The sequence below is a fragment of the Penicillium citrinum genome (assembly GCF_028827155.1).
Source record: "Penicillium citrinum strain IBT 23319 chromosome Unknown utg000006l:1.0-3011923.0:1.0-3012962.0, whole genome shotgun sequence".
In the NCBI taxonomy this organism is placed as follows: domain Eukaryota; kingdom Fungi; phylum Ascomycota; class Eurotiomycetes; order Eurotiales; family Aspergillaceae; genus Penicillium; species Penicillium citrinum.
Window position 1 is genome coordinate 2,335,098 of NW_026622691.1, and position 27,964 is coordinate 2,363,061.

The 27,964-nt window shown below is 48.9% G+C and overlaps 9 protein-coding genes across 9 annotated transcripts; 4 read left to right on the forward strand and 5 right to left on the reverse strand.

The window, feature by feature from the left end:
- Window positions 1–647: 647 nt before the first annotated feature.
- On the reverse strand, window positions 648–3,877 carry N7469_007403 (putative PHD finger domain protein; the record flags this gene model as incomplete). The annotated part of the gene is made up of 3 exons (XM_056646321.1): window positions 648–1,598; window positions 1,687–2,128; window positions 2,235–3,877. The coding sequence occupies 3 exons, from the start codon at window positions 3,875–3,877 to the stop codon at window positions 648–650; spliced, it is 3,036 nt and encodes a 1,011-aa protein (XP_056499762.1).
- Window positions 3,878–5,151: 1,274 nt separating this feature from the next.
- Window positions 5,152–6,863, reverse strand: N7469_007404 (curved DNA-binding protein (42 kDa protein)). Its single transcript, XM_056646322.1, has 5 exons — window positions 6,794–6,863; window positions 6,537–6,620; window positions 6,370–6,474; window positions 5,484–6,296; window positions 5,152–5,429 (listed from the first exon to the last, which is right to left on the reverse strand). Exons 1-5 carry the CDS (start codon window positions 6,819–6,821, stop codon window positions 5,242–5,244), a joined length of 1,218 nt encoding a protein of 405 aa, XP_056499763.1. The 5' UTR covers window positions 6,822–6,863; the 3' UTR covers window positions 5,152–5,241.
- A 400-nt stretch (window positions 6,864–7,263) lies between these two features.
- Window positions 7,264–8,136, forward strand: N7469_007405 (endonuclease/exonuclease/phosphatase family protein; the record flags this gene model as incomplete). Its single annotated transcript, XM_056646323.1, has 1 exon — window positions 7,264–8,136. The coding sequence occupies one exon, from the start codon at window positions 7,264–7,266 to the stop codon at window positions 8,134–8,136; it is 873 nt and encodes a 290-aa protein (XP_056499764.1).
- A 1,042-nt stretch (window positions 8,137–9,178) lies between these two features.
- On the forward strand, window positions 9,179–11,673 carry N7469_007406 (SWI/SNF chromatin-remodeling complex subunit SNF5; the record flags this gene model as incomplete). Its single annotated transcript, XM_056646324.1, has 2 exons — window positions 9,179–11,179; window positions 11,239–11,673. The coding sequence occupies 2 exons, from the start codon at window positions 9,179–9,181 to the stop codon at window positions 11,671–11,673; spliced, it is 2,436 nt and encodes an 811-aa protein (XP_056499765.1).
- Window positions 11,674–13,762: 2,089 nt separating this feature from the next.
- Window positions 13,763–14,863, forward strand: N7469_007407 (zinc-binding alcohol dehydrogenase family protein; the record flags this gene model as incomplete). Its single annotated transcript, XM_056646325.1, has 2 exons — window positions 13,763–14,102; window positions 14,166–14,863. The coding sequence occupies 2 exons, from the start codon at window positions 13,763–13,765 to the stop codon at window positions 14,861–14,863; spliced, it is 1,038 nt and encodes a 345-aa protein (XP_056499766.1).
- Window positions 14,864–15,661: 798 nt separating this feature from the next.
- Window positions 15,662–17,325, forward strand: N7469_007408 (purple acid phosphatase family protein; the record flags this gene model as incomplete). The annotated part of the gene is made up of 4 exons (XM_056646326.1): window positions 15,662–15,797; window positions 15,853–16,625; window positions 16,686–16,717; window positions 16,770–17,325. The coding sequence occupies 4 exons, from the start codon at window positions 15,662–15,664 to the stop codon at window positions 17,323–17,325; spliced, it is 1,497 nt and encodes a 498-aa protein (XP_056499767.1).
- Window positions 17,326–17,469: 144 nt separating this feature from the next.
- Window positions 17,470–18,650, reverse strand: N7469_007409 (Gfo/Idh/MocA family protein; the record flags this gene model as incomplete). Its single annotated transcript, XM_056646327.1, has 2 exons — window positions 17,470–18,530; window positions 18,614–18,650. The coding sequence occupies 2 exons, from the start codon at window positions 18,648–18,650 to the stop codon at window positions 17,470–17,472; spliced, it is 1,098 nt and encodes a 365-aa protein (XP_056499768.1).
- Window positions 18,651–19,480: 830 nt separating this feature from the next.
- On the reverse strand, window positions 19,481–24,087 carry N7469_007410 (sister chromatid cohesion factor PDS5; the record flags this gene model as incomplete). Its single annotated transcript, XM_056646328.1, has 3 exons — window positions 19,481–22,198; window positions 22,245–23,642; window positions 23,749–24,087. The coding sequence occupies 3 exons, from the start codon at window positions 24,085–24,087 to the stop codon at window positions 19,481–19,483; spliced, it is 4,455 nt and encodes a 1,484-aa protein (XP_056499769.1).
- A 614-nt stretch (window positions 24,088–24,701) lies between these two features.
- On the reverse strand, window positions 24,702–27,562 carry cdc48 (AAA family ATPase CDC48; the record flags this gene model as incomplete). The annotated part of the gene is given in 7 exon segments (XM_056646329.1): window positions 24,702–25,133; window positions 25,145–25,287; window positions 25,343–26,834; window positions 26,900–27,149; window positions 27,223–27,278; window positions 27,342–27,369; window positions 27,425–27,562. The coding sequence occupies 7 exon segments, from the start codon at window positions 27,472–27,474 to the stop codon at window positions 24,702–24,704; spliced, it is 2,451 nt and encodes an 816-aa protein (XP_056499770.1). The 5' UTR covers window positions 27,475–27,562.
- Window positions 27,563–27,964: the final 402 nt, after the last annotated feature.

Here is a 27,964-nt window from a genome sequence, read left to right on the forward strand (position 1 = left end):
CTAGCAATTACTATTGGAATAGTAATTGAACTTGGAAGAATGTAACATAATTGATTCCCGGATCCATGCTAATAATACATATGGATTTATCAAAGCGCCGTACCCATGCTCATCAACTTCACGATTCGAAGTAGTGAAGAAAAAGGGAAAAGAAACAAAATGCAAGAAGATTTCGGGTCCGAAATGACAATGAGGACGATCCATACTTAACCTAAGACATAGTCCAACTTAAGGTGGAAATAGAGGGTCGAAAGAAAAGAAGAAGAAAAAATACCAAAATGCAAAATTCATCGCGCGCCAAATGCGGCGACGATTGGAATCTCAAGAACAAAATGCTCACACAAGAAAACGCCTGTTCCGTAGCCACGTGAAACTATATTGTGTGAAAATGCGCCGATTCCGAATGTGTGTGTGAGTGTGAGTATGTGTGCTAAAGTCGAAGGCAAACAGAGAAATATAAATTTCCTTGCCGTAGTTATGTTTTTTTTGGCGTTCTTTTTTTCTTTCTTTCTTCATTCGAAGATGTCAAAATTGTTCCAAGGATGCAGAATGTGCGGGACCGAAATGCGCCCGCCCGTCAAAACTTCGTTTCAAAGTAGGATACTCCATCGCTAGATAGCACGAGCTCCAATTTCCAAATAGCTGATTTAATCGGAGTCAGCATGCTGACGCTTTTGAGCCGGTTCGTCCGTGCTTAAGGCAGGCTCGGATTCAGCGTATGAGCGTTTCTTCTTCCGTGTTTCTCTGAAAGAAGTTGGGGTTTGAGTAGCAGTTCCTATATCAGAGTTGGGACCGGATGATTTCCGTGATGCCCGAGCGGGTATTCTGGGAGACTTGGTGGTAGTTGTGGAGGTAATACGTTGAGATCGAGATCGAGATTGACGGCGAGAAGCCGGAGCTGACCGTACTTTAGGCCGGGAAGTAGACTCTCGAGCGGGCGACGAGGCCGCAGACTGTTCCTCGTCTGGTTTTGCCGAAGTGAGGTTCTGGGATGTTTCCAAGTCGTCTAATTCAGGTTCTTGGGGCTCAGGGGCCACACTATGATTTTCGGACCCTGCGTTGCTGGCAACAGGTTCCTCATCAACTGTGATCGGCTCGCCGGATGCAAGGCCAAGAAGAGATGAAGCTGCATCGTAGGTGTCTAGATTGTGTCTCCCGGAATCATAATTTTGCAAAAGACTCTTGATTCCAGCCCGAAGTTGGGGGTTTGGGTTGGAGATGTCAGCAAGGGAGACTCCATTCTGAGCGAAATGCTCTAGTGCCATTTGTCGAGTGAGTTCAAGCATGGTTGCTTCAAGCTGCCTTTGACGCTTTTCGTCCTCGCGTTTTTTGTTGAATTTGGCCGTTGAGAGGAAATCTAGGACGATCTCGCGAGAACCGACGTCATCCTCCTGTGCGTTGAAATCCTCATCCCAAGTCTGTTCGGGATCCCATCTATGGGAAAGAGTCGTTGCCTTCTTTGGTCGACGAGGGCGACGCTCTTGTACTCGTCCATCCACATACTTTCTGATGACTTGGTCATCAGAAGTAACATGGTTGGGACAAAGCCAGCCTTCGTAAGGGTTAGGGGGGTTTGGCCATGGGCGGATCCAAGCAGTCTAAGTGGAAACGTGATTCACAATAGTCACAGCGGATGATGGGCCGAGTACCCCCAGATGATAGACCACACCTATTACAGAGAATGACATGCCCGTTCTCCATCAACTTGGTGAGGTTGGGGTCGTCGTAAAGAGGCGTCCTGTTGCTGTGGTCCTTGTCAACCTTGGGCGGCTTAGTAAGACGCGGCATGGTGGGGACGCTCTTGTAGAAAGAATGAGTGCGCTTCTCCTCTGGCGGATATTGCGTGTTGCTGCGGATTTCTTCGCCGACGCCTTCAAAGTAGTCCTTGATGTGCTGCGGAGGGGAGAATGAGGACTTTCGGCGCTTGTGTCTGCCCCACGCGATGGTCGTGGTGAGGCTATTTCGCACCACGCATGTCTCACAGAACCAGTCGCCTTTCGGTGGATTCTTTTTGTCTACCCGAGGTCGCAGGCAGTTGAAATGAAATGCATTTTCGCAAGTGTCGCAGCATAGCAGATCCCCTTCATCACCACAGATAGTGCAGTAGTCTGTATTTTCGGGGACATTTCTGTATGAAACATGGTTAGTCTAGGTCAGGTCTAGGGGACTTCTTTCCCAGCAGGTCCTCTCTCTTCCCCCCTCTGGTGGATCAGTAGGAAATTTCAAGCACTTACATGGCATTCGGCATCTGCCGGCTATTGTAATCACCAATCCACATATTCTCGTGGTTTGAATAGCAAGAACTTGAGACATCAGACTCGGTACGGGAGACAGTAGTATCCAAAGATAAAGAACGAGGCCGATGAGCCCGTTGCCTGTCTTTTTCTTTCTCTTGTTGTTCTGTTTCTTTCTGTTTCGCTTTGGCTTTGAATTGTTCTTTGACAACCCGCTGTCGCCGTGGTTGACTCGCACCCGAAGGGAATGTGTCAGGCGTCGTGATAGTCTCCGAAACAGTCGTAGCTCCGGGGGTAGATAGCATGCTCTCATCTTGCCTTTCAGATCCGTGGGAGTATGGGTGTTGGATATCATCCGGCTGTCCGCGCTGAGGACGTATCGAACTGCTTGTCGCCAAAGTCTGGTCGGACTTGGCTCCTTGGGCAAGTTGAGCACGTTTTTCTTTTAGATTGTCCTCAAGGGCGGGGTCTGCTTCCCACTCCCGCCGGCGTTTGAAAGAGTTCTCATTCACCCGGCAAGGCTTCTTTGCCCTTTTCAGCGGTGCGGTGTTTGTCTTACCGCTGAGGAATGCTTCCTCGAGCTTCGGCCCACTGGTGTCACGGTAGATGTCTGCACGACTAAAAGTGGTAGTTTCTGGCTCAAGGGACTTGGCAGATGACAACGTCGAATCGGTGGGGGAATCAAGGCCAGCCAAAAGACGAGAATTTTCTGCTGCATAGGTCTGATACCACTTGTTGGCTTCTTCAGTTGAATGGCGTAGCATAGTCTGGAGAGCGAGTTCGAGCTTGTGATCTCTTTCATCGTTACCGATATTGTGGATCAGCGATAATTTGAAATCATCGCCAGAGATGTCAGACCAGTAGTGGACTAAGCTCAAAGCGACATCATCATCATTAATTTCGGCGGAGCGCGTGACCGCAACCTCAAGGACTCGTTTGAGCTGACTAACATCGTACTTCTCGGATCTAGGGATTGGAAGTGAGTTCAGAACGGTGATGTAGTCCGGTTTGATGTTCTGCTGCCCTTTGGAAGCCATATCGTCGGCCAGAGCCGTAATGGCAGTGGCGGGAGGAGACTGAGTCTGCTGCAACTGATGGCGAGAAGTTGTGGTATGAGAATCAGGAACGGTGAGGTGGTTGGCAGGAGTTGTTAGTGTCAAGACAGGAGAGTCGATTTCATCGAGCGGAGTGTTGAGGGGGGAGTTGACGGTTGAGTGAATGGAAGAATGAAAAGAAGGTTGGGCCGAAGGTCGAACGGACTGATGAAAGGAAGTAAAAGCCGACTGAGGGTCAACTGCCTCAGATACCGGCGTTGCAAGGTTTGTATCATTGATGTCCTCTGCGTCTGTGTCTTCGATCTCCATTCTATTATCCAACACGGCACCCTCCATGACAGTTTTCACAGCTGGCGTATTTTCAATTCCATTCATAGGGTCGTCACCCTCTCCGCGTATAATTTCCCCTGTCATCGCCTCCTCCTCCGCGACAGGTGTAATAGGAGTATCCGTCGTCAAGTCCTCTTCATCGTCGGCACGAGCATATAGCTTCGAGGCGCGTTTGGTGCCATTCTTCGGGGCTTTCAACGGCTTTAAGCCGACACTCTTATACTCCGCGGGAGACGGATATGTTCCGATCGGCTTCATGGTTCTTAGGTGTTGGTTTGGCGCGCGAGTGAAGTTGTCGTCGGAGCTTGACCCAGATGGGCGCGCGAGTGCACAAGCAGACTCTTCCCATACGGCGACCTTAAGCTGCGCAGTTGGCAGGATTATGGTCGCATTGCCTGGTAAAGTTAAGTCGACGCGTGACCGACGCGGATATTCCTCTTTCTGGAGATTGGGAGGTGCTGGGGTTCAACGAGGTAGGAATTATTCGCCCGATGCCTGGCAGACCGAGTCAAGCAGCCCATCGCGGTAGGCGGAACCCGCCCTGGCTAGGGTTAGCGCGTGGCGCTAGTTTGATGCCCTAATTGCCTGATGGAACAGCGTGATATTCGAGTATGCTAGAAGAAAGGGTAGTATTGAATAGAAGAATCGTGGTCATATATTATTATTGTTATCCTTTTTTAATACTCAATGTTGAATTGACTGAATCTTAGTGAAGATGTTGGTGACAACATAGCTTCGCTGATCTCCAGTATGTAGTAACAGCCTAAGAGTATAAGGCTTGACTGCATGAGACGGAAATGAATAGATCAGAGAAATGTGAGACTACTTCGAACTATCAGGGTATTAAATAGGTTGATTGAATATGGGCAGTCAACTTCAATGAGTGCGTAATCAGTCAAAGAAGCATGTAGAGGGGGGGCAGAAGCAACATACTAGCAGAATGATACTGGAGGAGCACCTTGTGTTCAGTATCAATTTGATTGTACAGTCCAGGAGTAAGAGAAACTTGAACACGCTGGTTAAAGTAGTCCAGTAAGCCAGACATTGAACTGGTTTAATGTGCCATCTACTTCCTTAGGAGGTAGTCATCCACACAAGCTTCTAACAAGAACCAGGTGGTCGTCACAAGTGCTTCATATAGTGGTCCCAAGGCTACTTCTAGTATACTCCAAGTATACTCTCAGTCTGCTACAGCCAATTCTTACCTTTGCCCCATTGGTATGTTTCCACTAGTGTTGTTTTCCAGGGTTCTTTTCACTCAGGAAGCGTTGCACTCCTATAGGGAAACATCTATATTACTGGACGTTTATATCAAATCTTCTGTAGAGAATTACATGATCGGCCAAAAGAAAATCCATCAAGGATAGATCTTGACCCCAGCTGGAAACACCAGTATGCTTGAGAGAGACAACTTTGAACACGAATACGATCGGTGTCGACTATATGTTATTTGCTGATTTGAAAGATGCAGTAAGTTTCGTATAACCCAGAGGGATTATTGGTAATTGGATATCCTTTCTTTGGTTCTTTTTTTGTTTTGACATGTTTGAAATCAAAGTTGTCCAACACTATATCAAAAGTGTATTGCATATGACATACAGGAGACGCTCGGGTCAATGCATTTACTCGTCACCGCCAGTGGCCTTGGTCTTCTTCTTGTTCTTGTTCTTCTTGTTACCGGTGGAACGGGCCAGGGGCTGCTCAAGGATCTTGAGGATCTCCTCATCCTCGATCTTCTTGTCGCTCTTGTACTGCTCGAGGTCGACAGCGCCGGGAGCGGCGAGCTTGGTGATACCGTTCTTGGTGATGGCTACAGAAATAGTCAGCAAAAATTTTCGAGGATGAGAGTTTCGTTATATCTTACCAATGGTGGTCAGCAGGCGAGAGACGGGAGTGTTGTCAGCGGAGCCAGCGGGCTCGTACTGGCGAACGACACCGCTGCGAACACACTCGACAATGCCGACCTTGGCGGCCTTCTCGTCATCAAGCTGGCGCAAGCTGAAGGGGAAAGTGCCGAACTTCTTGACAATCTCGGAGAGAGTCTGGCGGGAGCTAGGACGCTTTAGGCCGTAGGTGGTGGTGGTACGGCGGTGCAGGGTAGCACGGTGGTCCAGGTTCTTGACCTTACCGTTGCCCAGAGAGAGGCCAACCTCGACACCCCAGACCTCACCAACCTCGGGGACACCGTCACCACGGACACCATCACCGGGGGACAGGATGATCTTCTTGCTGCCCTCGATCTCGTTACGGTCGAACAACCAGCTGGTGGTGTTCTCGACGACGTTGCAGCCGTAGGCTTTGGCGACCTTCTCGAGGAGAGCGGACATCTGGGCCTGGGTAGGAGCACGCTGGGCGGCGGCCTTCTTCTTCTCCTCGTCGGTTCCCTGGGCGAGCAGACCGGGAGGAACCATAAGACGCAGCAGAAGCTCGTTGGCGTGGTGAGTAGCGATAACGAGGTCAGCCTCAGGACCGGTGATGGGCTCCTTGGCGGCATCCTTCTTAGGGACGTTGACCATGTCGCAGACGATGGTACCGAAGCCATCAATTTGAGCACCGAGCTGGATCTTGACGTTCTCACCGGCCTTCAGGACGGTCTCGGCCTCGGCGGTCTCGGAGACCAGAGGAGTGTAGGGAGTTACATAGGAGCTAGGAGAGATGGTGGTAGGGCTAGCAATACCTTTTGAATTTAATTTCATAGAGTTAGAATCAATCGTCTTCTTTTTCATTGGCGCGGGGGAGAAGGAACTAACCCTTGGTGATCTTCTTGCCCTTGTAGACCTTGGCGATCTCCTCATCGAGGAGCTTGTCACCCTTCTGGCAGATCTCGACGATCTTCTCGCCCTCAAGGCACAGAGCTAATTTTTTATAGTCAATTAGTATAACAGAAGTCTAGTCATAGAAGCGCAAAAAAACGTACCACTGACGGCATCAAGCACTTTGTGCGAAATCTGAGCCGCGGTCTTGTACTTGGTCAAGGTGTCAGGGTTGTTGAGGGTGTAGTCTAAGGCAAGAATAAGACAATTAGCTTTCTGACCTGATTTATCCAACTAATAAATTCCTCTCCAACATTATGGGAAAGGGTAAGATGTCTCTGCGCAGCTCTTGACCTTTTCAGGCATCGACACCCACAGAAACGTCAGAGCTTTCGCGGGACACCACAGCAGATACACATACCAACCTCAGGCGCTTGAGTTTCCGCCATTGTGTCAATAGATGATCCTCACGAAGAAGTGAGGAAAGTGTTTTGATGGGAGAGGGTGAAGTGGGTAGAAATAACAAGCTCTATGGAATTCACAAGAGCTTTAACGATGGAATGGGACGAGAACAAGTCGTGTGCAGCGAAGCGTCGTTGGTGGGGTTTGTACTTGATACCTGAAATTCAAGGTGTCAACGTAGGGTTACTGCGCAGACGTCATTCGATTGTCGGCAAGCGTCAACTTCAACTTTCACCCCCGCACGGCGTTGGCTTTTGCTATGGAGTAATGCAGCTGCAAATACGGGGATGAGAGGGGGATGGTCGTGTGATCTGTCTCAGTTTCAGTCTCAGACTGCAGGGCTTGGATGAATTCCCTTTTCCCCTCACTCGTTTTGGGCTCTCTTTTCCATTTCCCGCTTTCCCCTTTCTTCAGCCACTCCCCGACACTATGAGGTCAACCCCGACTTTCCCATTTCGAGTACTAACCCATAATATTCGATATGCAACATCGTCACCTTTCAAGGGGGAGCGACCATGGACAGAACGCAGGCAACTTTTGCTGAATGAGCTTCACTATAATACTCGCTTTAACAGAGATGTATTTGTCTGTTTACAGGAGGTCCTGCACAATCAACTCCAAGATATCCTAACAGGATTGAATTCCAACTCCAGAAGTCAGGAGTGGGCCTATATTGGAGTAGGTAGAGATGATGGAAAAGAGGCCGGGGAATACTCACCCATTTTCTATCGACCTGCCGTCTGGACTGTTCAGTCCTGGGAGACGGTGTGGCTGTCCGAGACACCCAATAAACCGTCGAAAGGCTGGGATGCAGCCTCGATCCGAATTGTGACAATTGGTATCTTTACTCATAAAGAGAGTGGGAATACTGTCCTCGCCATGAGCACACACTTCGATGAGCAAGGGTCTCGTGCACGACTCGAAGCTGCGCACATCATTCGCTCCAAGATCAATGAGTATCAAGACGGCGAGTATGGGAGCCTAATTTCAGGTACTTTTTTGGCTGGTGATTTGAACAGCCAAGAAGACCAGGAGGCATATATGGATTTAACAGGCTCTGGAGACCTGCGCGATACCTTTAAATTGGTTGAGCCTTCACGCCGCTATGGCAATACGAATACCTTTACAGGGTTTGGATACGAGAAAGAACCACCAAAGCGCATCGACTTTGTTCTCATCGCCTCCCAGGGAAATCAGGATTGGCGGGTGGATGGCTATTCTGTACTGCCCAATCAATTCGATGATGGAATATTTAACTCAGATCATCGTGCTGTAGTTGCTGATCTTACACTGCTGGGCTGAATGTCAAGTTGTATAAATTTACCTCGTGGATGGTGCCATTGGATCCCAATAAAACACCATGGATCAGTACATGGTTAGATACAGTAATGAAGCTATTTCATCAATATTTATATATAACTATTCAGAATTCAAGTTGTTGCAGCTTGAAGTTTGTCTACAAGTACCTCGACCATCCCAAAATGGTTATTTTGACACCTGAATCACAAGGTATCAACTCCAGCCTCCCAGAAATCTGGAGTCACATGATAATAGCATGCCGTCCAATTAGTTCCTGTTGATGGCGCTGAGGCCAGTAGGAACGGTCAAGAATATCCAAAACTGCAATTAGACTTCCCATATGAATTACAATCTATTTAGATCGTAACCCTCCTCAAGTTGCGCGTGTGTGTGGAAGAGCGCGTTGAAAGGCATGTCCTGGTCTTTCCCGGGAGCGGACATCTCGTAATCATCAAGTTCTCCTTTGAACTTCTCACACGCATCCCCGGCGGCGCGCCTTCACCAACCGCCACCCAAAGTACCAACTCAGACTCTTAAGACGAGGCGTATTCTTTCAATAATTGCCTTTACAAACGCGACTTGCGAATCAACTACTTATTTTGCGCAAGGCCGATCGCATTCAGCCCTGCGTCAGTCAGAGCGCAATTGGCCTCCACCCCCCTTCGGCTCCGGTATGTTGGTCTTTACCAGAATTTCCATCCCAATCGTCCCATTTGAATGGCTTTCGTCGTATTTCCCTTGCATTCTTTGAGCTCTAGCTCTCGCATCCGTCCGCGTGTCTGGGGGATTCGCGGGTTGCGACACGTTCGTGGATTGACTTTGACTCCGCATCGTGACGACTTTGATCGCGCGATCGCGATATGACTCTAGATCAATTAGATTCAATAAGGGGCATTGGCTGACTCAACTTCATTTCAGACCTAATTAATGATGCTGCTATAAGTACTCCGGTGCTACCTTTATCGCGTCGACTGCGATTTCCGTCAACCACCCGTACCAGGGACACCAAATTGATTGATTATTTCCCACCGGTTCACTATCGACCATGCCCTCTCCAGAGTTACAGAATGGCTCGCTGCCACCAGAGAATTCCATATCCGATTCCCCATCTGGGATTCAGAATGGCTCTGGCGCGTCCGACGTAGGGGCCGGGGCTGTAGACTACGCTGACACCATGGGCGACCAATCCACCAATGACCAAACGCCAAACACAAACGATGAGGGAAAACCAAATGCAAAATCGAAGCTCGATGCATCCGCTGATGCCAGCAATGACATAAATGGCACCCCGCAATCGAATGGCACAAACGGCTCTGCGCAAAGCAGGAAACGATCGCACGATGGTTCTGTGATCCAATCCAACGATACATCAGGGACCCTTGCTGTTCGAACGCGTGAAACACCCGTGGAGAAGATCTTGTTGGAGCAATATGTCAACCGCGAATTCGAGTACTCGGCTGCTACCGCATGGCAAAACCCAAGCCTTCAATTGCAACAACAGAAGCGAGAGGAGCGTGATTATTATCTCCAAGTACGCCGCGAGGCTCAGGGGAACCCAGCTGCACTATTCGGACTGGGCTACGAAGGGTTTGGCAACCAGCGCACCGATTTGCGGAGCCAACTCCCTCAACTCCTATATCCATCTAGCCGACGGCGCCCTGGGAATCGAAAGACACGAGAGCTGCGAGTTTCTCGCCGGGATATGAAAATTCAAAATGAGCAGACCGAAGATCTTGTGCCTATCCGGCTCGATATTGACTGGGAGAAGGTCAAGCTTCGAGATACCTTTACTTGGAACCTTCATGACCGCGTCGTTTCTCCTGACCTTTTTGCTGAAAAGTTGGTGGAAGATCTGGGACTTCCATTGGAGACATCTGCTCCCCTCATGCGAATGATCTCGCAGACCATCCAAGAACAATTAATGGATTACTATCCCCAAATCTATATGCACGAGGAGCCGCTCGACCCGCATCTGCCATATTCGGCATATCGAAATGATGAGATGCGCATCTTGATCAAGCTCAACATAACCATCGGGCAACACACCTTAATCGACCAGTTTGAATGGGATATTAATGACCCGCAAAACTCCCCAGAAGAATTCGCTATGCGCATGACAGATGACCTTTCTCTCTCAGGGGAGTTCACAACGGCCATCGCCCACTCCATCCGCGAACAATCTCAACTGTTCACTAAATCCTTGTATATTGTCGCTCATCCCTTCGACGGTCGTCCTATTGAAGACCCCGACCTCAGCACCTCTTTTCTTCCAACCCCAGTTTCATCCGCCTTCCGACCATTCCAAGCTGCCAAGGAGCACACCCCTTACCTCTACGAACTCAACGAGACAGACCTCGAGCGGACCGAAATTTCTATATCTCGAGAGCAACGCCGACAAAAGCGATCCATCAATCGTCGCGGTGGTCCTGCTCTGCCAGATCTGAAAGATCGTCAACGAACGATCCGTACACTGATCGTTTCGTCGGTTATTCCAAACTCGGCACAGACTTTCGAAGAAAGCAATATTATCAAACGTTCTGGCTCCTCTGCCCGCCGCCGTGGAATGGCAAGTCAGCGGGGTGAAGAAGAGTCAGATGAGTTTGATAGCGACGACTCATCTGTTGGATCTCCAGCAATTGGACCGAACCTATCTCAAGGCACTGCTCGTACACGAGGTATGAGAGGGGCTGCAACAGCGGCTCATGCAGCTCTACGTGCGAGCTTAGGACAATCCGCAACACCAGAACCCGTCATACAGGAGCCAACCAGGATGTCTTCTAGGCGACAGCAGTATAGAGAAGATAGCGTGGAAGAAGCCGACAAGTTGATTGTCAGACTCAAAATTCCTCGTGAGAAGCTTATGGACCTAAGAAGTGGGAAAAGCATCGTCAATACTCCTCAGCTTGCCCAATCCCAGGTACCGGGCATGATGGCACCTCCGTCCGATAAGCAACGACCCCATAATCCGAACGCACAACCGCAACGAGGAGTCAATCAAGTCGGGGCGGTCGATGCCCCCAACCCGCCCCAATCTGCTGTTTCAGCTGTGAGTAGAATCTGAGTTCCGGAAAAAATTGGTTCCTGGCTGACCTTAAATGCCTCCAGCCCCCGCCGCCCAGCTGGCTCCAAGAGGGCCTTCAGAAGCTGAAGCATATCCACCCGAATGACTCGTTTGAAGGAGTAATGCGCTATTCTGCCGTGGACAGGGAGTCATTAGCTCCCGTGGCCAACCCAAATAACCTTCCCCCGGGTCAAAAGGTCAAATACCAGTATCTGCCTCGTATCCGCTGTTTAGACTGCCCCGGAAAGCTGTATACTCCCGGGCCCGGTACGACCGTCGAGAATTTCGAAGTTCACTTGCGCAATCGACAGCATAAGGAGCGCGTGGAGGAGCGTATGCGGTCAAGTGGTGGTGTCCCTATTAAGACAGACCCTTCTCACAGCGCGAGTGCAAGCCCAGCCCCCGGAGCTGTGGCCTCAGCCAGTGGAAGTCCTGCTCTAGCAGCTATGCCATCTCCAGCGCCAGGTTCTCAGCCATAGTCATAAGAGTCTTTGATGAAGTCATGACAACGGTGTCCACAGCGTGTTTGATCTCTCCCCCCCCCCCCTCTCCCACCAATTCCCATCATTTTCTTTCAGTACTTGTACTTTCCTCCATGTTACATCCATTCAACCCAAAATCCCTCTTGAGATTCAAGCAAACATGTAAACCTTTATTCCTTGATTATTGTTTGGGATTTGTATAGGACTTGAAATAGCGGCGGCAGAGCGAATTGAATCATCGTTTTTGTATTGGAAATGGCCTTTGATGTCTGTGCTTTCAACTTCTTACTCCATCTTCTAGTGATTTTTGTGGTCTATTATTGTGTAACAGTGCATCACTCAGGCAAGTGGACCTCCATCAGGTATCAACGGTCTGCTCCAAATCTGCATTCGAGTTGCATTTCTTAATCTGAGTATTAACTGTACGCGGAAAGTGAGCTAAGGGTATTCTGGCAATATTTGCATAGAGTGTATTAAGGTATTGGTAGTATTCAGGTAGTACATACGGTGTCTGGCTACTGGATTCATCTGTGGCTGCTCGTACTTGAAGAAATACTACTCACGATAAAACTGGAGTATTTTTTATTTCTTTATCTTTTTTTTTTTAAAAAAAGCGAATGCGGTATTTTGTATGCGAGAAAACTAGATACTACACATCGAAAACCCTTTCCTTTCCGGATTGACTATGAAAAGCTAAGCTCTTGGGTTTTTTGGGCTTGTCACTCCGTGCTCAAAACATCGACGTCCTCAATTGCCTCTCTGGTGTTTCCGGTTCGCTGCAAATCTGTTGGAAAATGGTTTCGAACAATAAGATTGCCTTGCTCATCTCCTCCTCCGAAAGTACACCGTCATCATAACAGGCAAAGACTTTGACCGAGGCCTTTTGAAGATAGCAGTGGAGGGACAATGCTCGGACATGGAACGCTCCTGTCTGAGGAAGCAGTTCTTGCTCGGAATATAGGAAAGAAGGAGGTTCTTCTGGCTCTTGAGGCTGGGCAATCAGAAGTGTTGGAGTGCAATTGCAGGCGTTGAGCCAGTCGAAAGTCCTGCAATATTGCTGTTGCCGTAGTGCTCATGAGGCAAATGTCGAATATAGTGCTGCTGATCTTTTCGCAGTGCATCGATGACAGTTTCTTCTGGATCAATGTAGAGACGATAGGGGAATATGCCTAAAGTCGGTGTCATCATCCTCTCAATTCCTGCAACTGGAGTACCTCTTCCAGCCGTGCCAAGGCCTAAAGCTACCTCTGAGCTGCCGGTGTACAACGATAACACTTGAGCCCATGCCCAGCGGACCTTGGTGGACAAGGTGATCTAACCGGCGGATACCGGAGGGATGGCAACCTCCCGATTCAACGTTGCGCTTGGATGAGGATGTAACCAGATGGAGGAACTGGTCGAAAATTAGGAGCGTGCAAATCATTCAGCTGTTCAGTCCAGAACTGCTTAGCAGCATCCTTCGTTTGATCCAGATATTTTAATGAAGGACGAGGTAGGAAGGTGATTTATTTTGTCACCGGAGTATGCTCGTTCAAGCTCCTTCATCAACAATGCCAGAGACCATCCGTCGTACATAGAGTGTTGGAGATTGGGTATTGGTACTATTGTGGTGTTCTTTTGACGGAATAACAAGGCTAAAACGAGGCCCCTCGAAAAACTATTAGTTCATTCCGATTGATCATGATGGTGTTTTCTTGGGCGTCTCTCGGCCATTTCGCTGTAGATATCAATAAGTCTTAGTGTAGGGCAGCAAAAGTTTGGAATACCCTTTTCTTTTTCTGCCGCAAGAAGGGCAATACAGCAGAAAAGAGAACAAGTCCAAATTTATTCTCGGCCATTACTTTGTGTAGTATTGATTTCTATTATCATTGTCATTATGATTTTTTTCATTTTATATTGCATTTCAAACAAGGCAGTTGGAATTAAGTAGTGTTCTGCATAAAACTGTATAAGAGCCGAATAACGTCATGGACAATTACAAATCAAAAGTGGGGGAGAGAAAAAGGGAAGAAGCTATGGGAATCCAAGAATATTCTTTATATCAACAACCCACTTAACATTCTACAATTCAATTTAATTCAACGTAATGAAGGAAGCCATTGTAGACAAGACTACAACAGTCACCCTGCGTGATATCGATATCCCTGTCGCCAAGCCTGGACAAGTACTGATCAAGGTGATTGTCTCAGGAACCAATCCGAAAGATTGGAAATTGCCAGCATGGTTGGCCGATGTCGCTCCTTATAATCAGGGTGATGATATTGCTGGTTATATTGAGGCAGTTGGGGATGGTGTCAGAAACTTCAAGAAGGGAGATAAAGTCGCTGCTTTTCATCAGATGCGGACGTCCGGAGGCAGCTATGCAGAATATGCCATTGCCTGGGAACACACGACTTTCCACGTTCCCGAGAAGACCAGCTTTGAAGGTATGATATATCTCAGATTTCCTACTCTTTCTATGGGGTGGTTTATTAACATTGAATATGTAGAGGCTGCCACGATCCCGTTGGCCGCCATGACGGCGGCTCTCGGCCTCTATCAGCGGCTGAGCTTGCCGGTTCCTTGGAACCCTGCGACGGGGCAATTACCTCTAGTCGTATATGGCGGTGCATCCGCAGTGGGTTCATTTGCGATCAAGTTGGCCCAGCTTTCAAACATTCACCCAATCATCGCCGTGGCTGGAAGAGGAGCAGCATATGTCGAGACTCTCATCGATAGATCCAAGGGAGATACAATCGTCGATTACCGAGAAGGTGAGGAGGCTTTACGCAAGAACATCCAAGCTGCAGCCGGTGGCAAGCCCATCCACCACGCTTACGATGCAGTCTCTGAAAAAGGATCGTACCAGAATTTAGGAGCTGTCTTGACTGCACCGGCGAAGATTACTGTTGTTCTTCCCGGTAAAGATTATAGTGACGTTCCCGAGGGTGTTCAGATCCAAAGTACGAATGTTGGATCAGTGCACCAGCCTCCAGTTGCAGGACAGACAATCGGTGACATTGAATTCGGTCATGCATTTTTCGCCCTGTTTGGACGAGGCTTGGCGCAAGGTTGGTTCACGGGACATCCTCACGAGGTACGCCCTGGTGGACTGCCTGCACTTGAAGGTGCCTTACATGATTTGAAGTCTGGTAAAGCTTCAGCTGTCAAATATGTTGTACGCATAGCCGATACGCCAGGCTTGTGAAGCGCCAGGGAGGACCGGTGGGACTTCAAATTAGATAACTCTCGGCGGATCCCGTCGGGGCACACGTAAGAGGGTGACAGTCTAGCTGCAGGAACAAGACCGTTGGCACTAGTTAGCTGCAAAGGCTTTCCTAACGTTAGATTGAAGAGGGAGCATTGTGAATATCACAATCCATCATTAAGATAGGTACCGTACACTAAGTTCCAATATTGAACAAATCTCCGAGTTCTGGAACATTCAATATGATGCCACTACACTACTAAGTACTCTCTCTATACTCCGTACCCTGCGCAATCATCTTAATATATACTCTGTACTCCATAGATAACAGCAATTTGAACCACATCCACTCGGCCACGAGATACTTCGCACGTGGAACACTCATGAAGACTTCGGCGAGTCAAAACGTCCGAAGATCCGGAAGTTTGTTAGTTTAGCGAACACGAACTAGTCGATCAGCAATGGATTTGTTCCCCAAAATGGTCTTGTCCTCCGCTGTCGACTCCGCTTCTTCACCTTGGTATTGTTATGCATTTCGTGCATATCGCAAGCTTAATGCGCGTCGATCAGCATGCATCGAGAAATCCTTGCGAGTCTGAATGGCGTGGGTTTCCTCTTCGGAGTGATTGGCTTGGCTGATCGGCATGTCGAATTGGGGTCCGCGACATGCTAGGCAGATGGGTTGATGCACCAAATGTGAATATAAATGTCCTCGATCGGCATGTCTATCAGATCTGTCAGGAACAAAAGTCTCTCTTGACGAATCTTGTCGTGCAGATTGGTAACTACACGACAATAATGGTTGGACTTTTGTCTCTTTCGAAGGCAGTGCTCCTTGTAGCAGCCGGCGCCCTCGCCAGCGTCAACTATCCTCCCATCCCTGAGGATTTATCTACGCCTTTTCAGCGACGTCTTGCGGTGTATGGCCCGAACGGTAAGATGAATATTGACCCAGTGTTGCCAGATATAATTTTCTAACGTTTGCTCAGCTGTATCCGTTGGATGGAACACCTACGAGAAGTTAAATCAAAGCTGCGTGCTCTATGGCACTTCAGCAGATAAATTATCTTCACGATCATGCGGTTCAAAACTATCTACAACCTATGAGACCTCTCGTACTTGGTCGAATGTTGCTATTCTGAACAATCTGACCCCTACAACCACTTATTACTATAAAATTGTCTCTACCAACTCCACGGTCGACCATTTCCTCAGTCCCCGTACACCTGGCGACAAGACATCGTTCAGCATGGACGTGGTCATTGATCTGGGTGTTTACGGCAAGGATGGATTCACCGTCGATAGCAAAAAGAAGGACACTATCCCCGTGGTACAACCAGAACTCAACCACACCACGATCGGTCGTCTCGCCCAGACGGTTAACGACTACGAGATTGTCATTCATCCAGGTGATTTCGGATACTCTGATGATTGGTACTTGAAGTTTTCCAATATTCTTCAAGGAAAAGAAGCATATCAAGCCATTCTTGAACAGTTCTATGATCAACTTGCTCCCATTGCAGGTCGCAAGCTCTATATGGCCAGTCCTGGAAATCATGAAGCCGACTGCTCAGAGATCCCATATCTTCTGGAACTTTGCCCTGAGGGACAGAAGAACTTCACTGATTTCATGCACCGCTTTGAAGATACAATGCCGGTTGCTTTTGCGTCTTCTTCTTCCAACAAAACTGCTCAAGCTTTGGCAGCTAAGGCTCGACGTCTTTCCAATCCACCATTCTGGTACTCTTTCGAATATGGACTGGTAAGTTGGTCTCTATAATTCATTCTCATCTAGCATTGAACGTCCTATTGATCGCCTTAGGTGCACGTTACCATGATCGACACAGAAACAGAGTAAGTCACATTCATCTCAATCGTCATACCTAATGTCTAATTTATTTATTAGCTTCCCTGATGCGCCTGATGGCACCGATGGGTCCGCAAAGCTTGACAGCGGCCCCTTCGGAAAAGCTGGACAGCAGCTGAAATTCCTTGAAGCCGATTTGGCCAGCGTTGATCGAACTGTTACTCCCTGGGTTGTTGTTGCTGGCCACCGTCCTTGGTACTCAACTGGTTTCGGCAACACATGCGACTCTTGCCAAGCTGCATTTGAGAACCTCCTTTACAAGTATGGCGTTGATATTGGCGTATTTGGCCACGTTCACAATTCTCAACGCTTCCTCCCTGTCGTCAATGGTACTGCTGACCCAAATGGAATGAAGAATCCCAAGGCTCCACTGTACATTGTTGCTGGTGGTGCTGGAAACATCGAGGGATTGAGCAATGTTGGATCCAAGCCTGATTATACAGAATTTGTTTATGCGGATGATTACAGCTATGCTTCGCTCACTTTTGTTGATGAGCAGAACTTGAAGGTGGATTTCATTCGATCTTCTACGGGTGAGAACCTGGATTCGAGCACTTTGTACAAAGAGCACAAGACTCCATTCGTTGTGCAGTGAAAATACTCATCAAGATCCATAGATATGACCATTTGGAAGTTGGACATAATACCAATAGTATAAACTAATCACTCTCGCGGACAACATATGATGTGCGCGTTACTCCGTCCGCACATTATAATCCTTTATATAATAGGAATTACCTTAATCAACAGGATACCGTGTACCTCCTTGTCGCCGAACCTCATCCATGATTTCCATCATCCGGATAGTCTCAGCTTGGGGAATTATCGAGCTCTCAAGTTTCCCATTTAGTACATCCAAAGCAATATTATCAGCTTGATACTGAAAGCCTCGTCCAGGAGCTGTAAAGTCGTAGGTCTTGCCCTGACCACGAGTAAGCTTGCTACCAGGCTCTGCACCAGGCTCACCTTCATATTTCGGATAAACAGTGAAAGCCTCCGGTAATGACGGACATCCACCATGGACCTCAACAGATCCATTGGTGCCATAGATACGAGCGAGCAGGTCAGGGTTGACATTGGCCTTGGTTGTAGATGTAAAGATACCTTGTCTGCCAGTGTCTGGGAACTGCAGTATAGCGCTGGTAGCAGTCTCAACGTCCTCCCAGTGATTCTGCGAGGCTAAAATCTTTGGTTTCTCTCGATTCGCTGTAAGCTCAGGGTCCAGAGCAAGTATCACCCAAGTCAAGGAGTAGATTCCCATGTCAAGGAGAGAACCCGCTCCTAGTGCATTCTGACGGTAATATTTTTCCAACGGCAAATTCGGGATGTCGAGCTCAGATCCGAAGTCTGACGTTGCTCGGAAGACTTCGCCAATTACTTTCTCCTTGTGGAGGAGTCTCTGGAGCTCTAAGGTTAATGGTCGATGGCGGAGCCACATAGCCTCAGCGATGAAAACTCCTTTTTCTCTCGCTGCTTCGAAAATCACCTTTGCCTCACGAGCATTGAGGGTGAAGGGCTTTTCGCAAAGGACGTGTTTTCCAGCGGCGATTGCGTCTAGACAATTCTTCTTATGAAAGGCATGGGGTGTTCCGATATAGACTATGTCGACATTTGGATCTTGATAAACTTCCTCGTAGCTCCCATATATACGGGGATTTTCCTCTGGACAATATTTCTCGGCAAAGGATTTTCCTCGATTGATATCCGACGTCCCAATGGCTTGTACGATATGACGAACCTCTGCATCTGGACGAGAGAGCACCAGATCGGCGACGTACCAAGAGGCAATCTTGCCGGTGGCTTTAAAGGTTAGCTAACTTGATATCAAATTAATTTGATATCGTATATTCCAAGTTCGCAAGGGAGACAGAATGTATACATACTCAAAATGCCCCAGCGGATGGATGGAAGCTGCGACATTATGCTTGAACAATAAAGACAGCAGTCAATATATTGGTAATTTATAAAGTCGAAGATCCGAGATTCACTTCATTTTGAATGAGATATGGGATATCATCATATCATGAAGATTTCGGAATTCGACAGCCTATGGATGAAGTTTGTAGCGAGTCAAATGTTGGCGATCAATTGCCGACGCTTAATCATCTCCAACTGTTCAATCAGTTCCCCGCGTCAGCTCAAGTTAACATGCCAATCATCATTTAGATTCTCCGCAATCACATCGTTCGATCATATGTAAGCACTAGCAGTCAAAGGCTTGAGCTTTTCTCGGGTTTATATACTCGGCCTTTGAAATATTGCTAGCTTCCTGCGCCAATCCCCTCGCGGGTCTCCAATGGCTTAAACGGCATTCCTATTCCGACTGATTCTCCAGTCAAACCGTCGCATTTCCGTACAATCAAATACGAACTTAACAGACGTACGGTCAGGGAATGTAAGAGTTCCAGAGAGTCAATTGGCTGGTCCCCATTTGGGTCCTGATGAGGTCAAAATAGTTACATAAAAGATGGTATTCGACTTGGAATAAAATAGGGAAAGAAGCATCACGAAACGAGATGCTTAACAGGCTGATGAAAAACATCAAGGGCAAGTGGGTATACATCTCGAATTGTCATCAACAACAAAGGCACGAAGGCGAAGATATGAATAAAGTGAAGGGGATATAAAGCAGCAACGCGTGAATACTATCGTTGAGACATTGATGGAATAGTATGAAACGGAGTAACCAAACATCAAATGAAAAATGATAAGGGATATTCCTTCTCGTAGGCTTGAATTCAACCGTAAGTTCAACCCCGTCTCGATGATCGGCGTGTCGGGAGTGTGGTCGTTACTGGCTTCTTAGCTTGGCTGGCTTTGGCAGCTGAAGCCTTGGTACCCTGTCTGGAGCGGGATGGTGGTGAGTTTTCCTTCTCACTGGCCTGAGCAGGCTCTTCGGCCTCGACATGATCCCCCTCTTCCTCTTGCTCCTCTTCTTCCTGCTCCCCATCGTCTTGCATCTCTTCATCATCACTTTCTCCCTCTTCGTCGTTATCGACATCTTCATTCGCTTCGTCCCATTTTTCCATTTCCATATCGTCTTCGTCACTGTCTTTGTCTGCGTAGCTGACACCCCTAGTGCTGATACCTCGGCTGCTACGGCGACGAGCAGTTTTTGAAAGACTCCCCGTCTCCCCACCATCAGAAGACCATCCATCATCGTCCTTCCGCTTTTGACGAGTCTTGTTCGAGAGGCCCACAGAGGAGCCAGACTTTCCGGGAGGTCGTCCTGGACCTCGTTTTTCCTTGCGAGCCTTCTTGGCAGAGGAGTTTCCGTTGGTACCAAGAGACTCGGGTTTTCGTTTCTTTGCGGAATTGCCCTGGTCCCTGTGACTTGAGTTCTTTGGTTTCATGGCATTTCGTACGACACGGTCCAGCATGTCGTCCAGCTCATCGGGAAGGAAGTTCTTGTCAGCGACATCTTGGGCCTCTCGGTGACTAGTCATAGAAGAGAAAAGAGAGCTAGGGACACCCATTTTGCCGGGATATGTTTGTAGGAGGTTGGTTGCTCCGCCACTGGCACCGCCGAACTTATGTTGTTGAGAGTAAATGTCGGCGAATCGTCGAATCGTGGCCTGAGCGAGATCTGACAGGGTGTGAAGGCGGGTAGAAATTTCATCCGTTTTGGTGATACCATCACGGAATTGCTTGACACGCTGGGCAACATGGAAGATTAAAGAGAGATTGTGTTCATTAGCGACAGCTTGGAGATAGAAGACGATATATCGGGCCAAGTCGCTCAGGTCACCAAGCTTCGTTGACTCGTCCAAGTTGTCAGACGGATAGTCCGGATGATAAGCAAGCAAAGACAGGAGACGTGAGAAAATCACCTCCATGACCATCGTCTGTTCAGTGCGCTTTCCACTTGCCTGGGCCTGCTGGGAAAAGTATGCGGCGCGTGATCGTAACCAGGTGAGTGTGCTCTCTTTCAAGCCTGTGCTAGGCTCAAATGCCAGTAGACAAGGAATGACATACCAGCGATACGAGAGCGAGGATTTCTGGACCAGCTTCTTCCTCAGGTGGTTGACGAAGCCACTGCGAACCTGCACAAGTGGGTCCTGAGCCATCAAAGCGATGGCGTTGAAATCCGCGGGGGTCAATAATTGGTCGCAAAGACTGTTAGTAGCGCAAAGCTTGACAAGAGACTTGGCAGCAAGAAGACGTAGCCGCGACTTCTGAGACGCAGGGGTATCCTTCTTCTTGGACAGTTCGCCCTCGCCGGCGACGAGCTTGTTCAAAGTTTCGTACACTGGCTTGGCATGTTCTCGGAAGTCCGCATCGTCGTCCGAATCATCCTTGGCTCGCAGACGGTTAACAATAATTTTAAGTGCCCATACTTTGCTCTGAGTCTCTTCATCGACTGTCTCGGACCATTTGTACCCATCGTCTTTCTGGGGGGAGCGATTTGTAAGAAGGATTTGATTGACAGCGATCGAAATGATAGCATCGCTTTCCTCATCTGCTTCGCGCGGCGCAAGGAGGTTCAACTGCGACAGAGCGCCCAGGCGGGTCAAGTAGTGATCCGAGCCATATGCCCACTTTTTTACACACTTCTGAACTAGTTCCTTTGCGTACATTTCCTTCTTGTCTGCGGTAGCCATGAGAATCGATACGGCGTGCTTCGCGGAATGCGGTGAGATACTATATAGAGCGTAGTTGGTGAGAGCTTGGAAGAATTTGCGCTCCTTAGGAAGCTTGGCTGGAAGCTTTTTCGCAAAACCAGCGCAAGCCTTAAGGATTTCCTCTGTACTAGCATCACCGGCAGAGTTAGCCTTGGGCGCTTGTGCCTCAAGATCTTTGCACATTTCCTGGACTTGCGCTTCCAGAACCTCCGGGTTCTGAGAAGAGATTTGCTTCAGCATTTCCTGGGCAGCGCTTGCCAAATTGTTTTCATCGGTTCGAGAAAGACTCATGATAGCTGGGATATGGCTGCGGTTAAAGATCAATGATCCAGAACGGTAGAGCAGAGGTGTCAATGTCTCGAGCAAAGGAGCATTGTTTGCACTTTGGGCTCGTCTCTGGAGCTCTTTCATAGCTTTGATCACAGTACGGTAATCACTCAGAGCGGCCATAGAGAATCGGACAAGTTGATAGCTACGGCGATCATGGGCCTTGGCGAACTTCCAGAGATCTGCAGAGGCACGAGAAGAATCAGGGAAGGTTTTCGACAACGAGTCAATGACCCTTGACAATTGCGCCTTGGCTTGATCCGCATCTTTATTGACGACACCGCCGTTGTATTTCTCACATGCTTCGAGATAGAGCGTCATTGCAGACCTCATGGCCAGCTGACGAGGGAGCATGACGAAAAAAACCCGCCTAGACTTCTCATCTAGGCCGCGAAGCAATGTCAATATGCGGCGGACACGGATCTTGTCCACATCATTCTCCTGATCAACCTCTCCGGTTTGAATTTCCTTCTCTTTACCTTTTTGAGACAAATTCGATCCTGCGCGAGAGAGCTTCGACTTGATTGGGGGGGTAGCTCAGTGGTAGCAAGATCTCGAAAAGAACTCGATCGATGAGGACATGGATCTCCGGGTCGTTGGTATAGAAGGAATCAAATATCCTAGAGGGAATCTCTTTTAGTAGAGACACAACAGGCTCGGTGTTTTGCTCTATATCTCCTGAAGCCACTGCCCATATGCGAGCCAAGATTTTCATTGCATGCTCGCGGACTTGCGGCTTGCGATCTTTCACTCTGTCGGCGAGAACAGAAAATACCGAGTTCGGCGTGGAGCAACCGCCCTGAATTCCGAGTTTATTCACAACTTGAGTCAGACCAAATTGACCAACAGTATCAACGGCCGCAACTCGAACTTTCTCATCTGCATCCTGGAGCAATGTAACAAGACTATTGACAAGTCCCTGTTCCTCGGCTTGGCCCAGACCAGAGCCACCTGCTGAGGTCAGGAGAATACGGCCAACAACAGTCACCCAAGCCGCGCGTACTGAGGGCGTCTTATCTTGTCGTCGACTAAGGAATGCCTCATATGCCGAGTTATGTACTTGAGAAAATGGCTTTGGGGAGATTGGTGTCTGAAGAATGTTCGGCTGGGTGACTGTCTGTGCGTATCCTTCCAGGGTCACCGGTGGATAAGCTGCTGGGTCCATTGGTGGTGATGGAGGAGGTCCAGCGACTCCTATACCTGCTGCAAGATCCCCAATAGTCTGCGTGGCCAACATACGGAGAGCAATTGACTCTGCGGACAGTTCGGCTTCAACTTGAGGTATGACATTCTGCAATACCTCAGGACAAGCACGCCAAAGCTCCCGAATTAGCCGATGAGCCTTGCTCAGCTCTTTGATATCTTCGCCCTCCTCATCTGAATCATCAAGATTGGGTTTACGGGGTGCTCCTTTCGATCCATGTGTCTGACCTGGGGCGGATGCGTCGATGATCACATTATTGAAATACTGGCTGATATGACTTGTCATGCGCTCGGGGCAAGCCTGGCAGATCGCCTTGGCCATGTTATAAGCAGGCGGGTAGTCCTTCAAAAGCAAGGTATCTTGCTTGGTATCAATTGGGACATCAGCGCGTTTACCCTTCTTGGGGTTATCCAGCACTCTGGGATCCACCCGGAGGAATTGAGCGACAATAGTGTCTACCACTTCTGCGGCCAGAACCGGTGTTTCATCAATGACCGTCACCAGCAGTCTTGTCATGTCGAACTCGACGCCCTTGGCGACCTCCTCTCCGGTAGATGATTTCGATGATCCCGAGACGATATCAAAGCAGCTGGAGAATAGCGGAACAATAAGCGAGTCGGGATGGTCCAGATCTGTCATTAGAACGACACTTTTAACCTCAGCGAGCGATCCCAGGACGTAAGTTTGCTGCGCATTGTAGGCATTGGATGGATCAGCCAGTGCGGGGATGATGGAGGTAACGATGCAGGTGAAGATATCCTGTTAATTAAATCATAGAAGGTGAGCACGAGCCTATTTGCAGAAGACTGAGGCAATTCCAAAAATCAATTAATCGAATGGATCTCGCCATCAAATTAGAGCGCACCTTTAGTTGGTTCCTGGTGAAGGGCGCGTCTGGAGCGCAAAGTCGCAAGACATCAACGATACAGCATGCTGCCCAGGCGCGGACACCTTTATCTTTATGAGCGAGTAAGTTTGCACTGGATAACTCCTGAGAGACTTTTCGCAACGATTCCTTATCAATTTCCTCCTGCTCAAGCTTGCGAAGTTCTTGGGCGAGGGTCTGTAAACGGTCGAGTAGATCGGCAATAGGAATAGCTGCACGCCCCACGCGCCAGGAGAGCGGCTGGTTGAAGGAGAGACCTTGAAGGCCTGAGTCCCCCTCCGGCTCCTCAACGGGAGCTTGGCGAGTGCGCGAAGGCATGATGAAGAAGCGCTCGCATGAGAGAGATGGATGTGGTGGGAAGACGTGGTGCAAAAAGGGTTTCTATGGGGGGGTGGCATGTGACCGCCCGCAGACGCGTCTCATCGCGTCCCAACCGAATCTACATAGTACATTGAACGGTTGACAATCAATTGGAATATAAAATAATAGACATAATCATAATCATATATAGATGGTAGCAAGAGCAATCGGTAATTCCCTCTTCTGTGGTCAGCTACGGACATAATCTCACAGCTGGTATCTCAATTGGACAGATCTGACTTGTATTTCTAGTGAAGCAGACTGATCCTACTCATCACTCTAGATGATTACGGTTTACGATGTGAGTGGGAATGTCAACAGATTTCTCCAGTTGTATTGCTATTATGGCACATTGTATGAGGGAAGAACAGGAAAAACCAAATCATCAAGGACAAAGCAGTGAAGCCTGTCCCTAAAAGCAAGTTCTCCAGCCTCAAGAACGATCTACCCATATGATCTTCAGCGCGGAACCCCGTCCGAAGAACCGAACGGCCCAGATATCAAAAAGCACAAGTCGTCAACCGGAGCGGAGAATATGAAAAAAAGTAGAGGAAAATGTAAAAAATACCCGTTTAGTCGTAGAGGCTGTCATCATTTCCGGCTTCACCGAATGTGTCGTTGTTCTGGACCTCGCCAGCAGAGGGGAAACGGAAGAAGCTGCTACCTCCGGAGTTCTTCAGGCTTTGGGCGAAGGCCTCGTAGCGGCGAATCTCAACGTCACTGACGGAGCGGCGAGCTGACTTCATAGCCTCCTCGAAGTGGGCACGAGTAAGCTCGGGCACTGGGTCTTCCTCATCAAGATCCTCGTCATCCATAGTGACGTCCTCACCAGCAGCCTCGCGGGCCTTAGTCTTCTCGATATCAGCGGAAATAGCCTCCTTGATAGCGAGCTTGACAGCACGTTGGGTCACGAAGCCAAGATCGGCACCAGAAAAGCCGTGGGTCTTGCTGGCAATGAAAGACATGTCGACATCGCCGGCGACAGGGGTTTTACGGAGCTGGGCCTTGAGAATACCCTCACGAGAAGCCTGGTCGGGCAGGGAACGTAGACCAGGGTGTCAAGACGACCAGGACGAACCAGGGCAGCATCGAGCTGCTCGGGACGGTTGGTGGCACCAATGACGAAGACGTTCTTCTTGGAGGTCATACCATCCATTTCTGTTTTGATCGTTAGAGGTGTTCAAATTGAAAATAATGATAGAGCTTTACTTACCGGTCAGAAGTTGGTTGACAACACGGTCAGAGGCACCACCGGCATCGCCAACAGAGCCGCCACGGGACTTGGCAATAGAGTCCAACTCGTCAAGGAAAACAACGCAAGGAGCGGCGGCACGAGCCTTGTCGAAGATGTCACGGATGTTGCTCTCAGACTCACCGAACCACATACTCAACAGTTCAGGGCCCTTGACGGAAATGAAGTTGGCAGCGCACTCGTTGGCGACAGCCTTGGCCAGCATGGTCTTACCGGTACCAGGGGGACCGTAGAACAGCACACCGCGGGAAGGTGAGAGACCAAACTTCTGGAACATCTCGGGGTGGTCCACGGGGTACTGGACGCTTTCGATAAGCTCGCGCTTGACCTCCTCCAGACCACCAATGTCGTCCCACCGGACGTTGGGGACTTCGACAACGGCAACCTCGCGAAGCGCGGAGGGGTTGGATACACCCAGAGCGTAACGGAAGTTCTCCATAGTGACACCAAGAGAGTCAAGAACCTCGGCCTCAATGGTATCCTCGTCAAGATCGATGAGATCCATCTTCTCACGAATCTGCTGCATAGCAGCCTCGGAGCACAGCGAGGCCAAATCGGAACCAACATAACCGTGAGTCTCGGCTGCAATAGTCTCAAGGTCGACGTCATCACCCAGCTTCATGTTCTTAGTGTGGATCGACATAATCTCGAGACGGCCGGTGGGGTCTGGAATGCCGATGTCGACTTCACGGTCGAAGCGGCCGAAACGACGGAGGGCAGGGTCGATGGAGTTAGGGCGGTTGGTTGCGGCCATGACAACGACGTTAGATCGGGCCTTCATGCCGTCCATAAGGGTAAGGAGCTGCGAAACGACACGGCGCTCGACCTCACCGTTGGTCTTCTCACGCTTGGGGGCGATGGAATCGATTTCATCGATGAAGATAATGGCGGGAGAGTTCTTCTCAGCCTCCTCGAAGGCCTTGCGGAGATTAGACTCAGATTCACCGGCCATCTTAGACATGATCTCAGGACCGTTGATCAAGAAGAAGAAAGCACCAGTCTCGTTGGCGACGGCACGAGCCATCAGAGTCTTACCGGTACCCGGGGGACCGTACATAAGGATACCGCGGGGAGGCTTGATACCAATGGACTTGAACAGCTGGGGATGACGAAGAGGCAGCTCAACCAATTCACGAATCTGAGCCATCTGCTTCCGGCAGCCACCGATATCGTCGTATCCAACTTCATTAAGGTTACCCTCCTCATCCTCACGCTGGATAGGCTCACCCTCGCAGTGGATAATGGTATCCTGGGCAACAATGCCGTACTCTGGGGGATCGACCTCCACAACCTTAAATTCTACTTGTCTCATACCACCTCGTACTGTGAACAGGTCGCCCTGGCGGACTGGTCGGTATGCTTCGCGGAAGTAAGGTGCAAGGTAGACATCGAAGAGAGAGCCGGTAAGACCCTCGATGGTATCGGCAATAGGAAGGACAGCAATGCGCTTGGCCTGGAAGGAAAAATGTGTTTAGTAAAAGAACGGAGTATCAAGAAAGAAGATATATCGAAACCTACATATTTGATATCGGGGCAAGGGTGGACAGTAATAACATCGCCGTGCTTGACACGAAGGTTGTGTCGCACAACACGGTTGATGCGGGCACTTCCATCATCCAGATCATCATCGGCCAGGACAATCAGAACGGTGTCCTTGCGCTTCTTACCCTTGACGAGTACTGTGTCGCCACGGAAGAGTTGGAGAGTCTCCATGGTGTTGTTGGAAAGAGCAATAACGGAGTTGTCATCGTTAACGGCATCGGTCACGCTATTGATGAGCTGTCAGTTTTTTACTTCCATCTATTCGGTGGCTAGCCAATCTAGACAACAGAGAGTCTTACATCAACGAGTTAGGCTTCTTCTTCTTCTTAAGGATGGCAGTGGATGTATCGAGCTCCTATGTCTTGTTAGTACCCGAGGGCCAAGCTGCGTTGCGGTGCTAGTGTGGTGTTCGACCTACATCCTTCTTCTCGGCGCCCGAAGCATCCCTGATATCGAGGTCAGTCATTTGGATCCTGCGAGCAGCAGCCACTGATTACTTACTGGAGGTTGACCCTCTTCTTCTCATGGGTATGATCCGGCTCAGAAGACATCGTGAAGGATCTGAGATGTGTGACGTTGTTGAGAGGAGCTTAGTGAAGGGAGAGGTGAAAAGAGTCCACAATCGAGCGGGAGAGCTCGAGCAAGTGAACTAAAGAGAATAGAATAGAGTGAAACGATGATAGAGATGGAATGAAAGCGGCAGATCAGCAAGAAGATCCGTCGACGAGGAGATGAGGATAGGTGATGAGCTTCCAGGTACCCGCAGAGTGACGATATGTGCTGACCTAAGCGGGTATTATGTCATCCATTGTCCGCCACCGGCGAATCCAATGGAAGTTGGTCGATCCGTGCCTGAGCTGTGAGGCTGAAATGTTTATCTAACTATTGTATTTCATGCTGGATCTATAGATTTATTTCTAACTATGGATATGGTATATATAGTATCAAGAGTAGCAGTAAACTATATCACCTTGCTCTAATATATGCTCAATTACCATAGAGTATGATGATCTCGCAAGCTGGTAGTGCTCACATATCAAT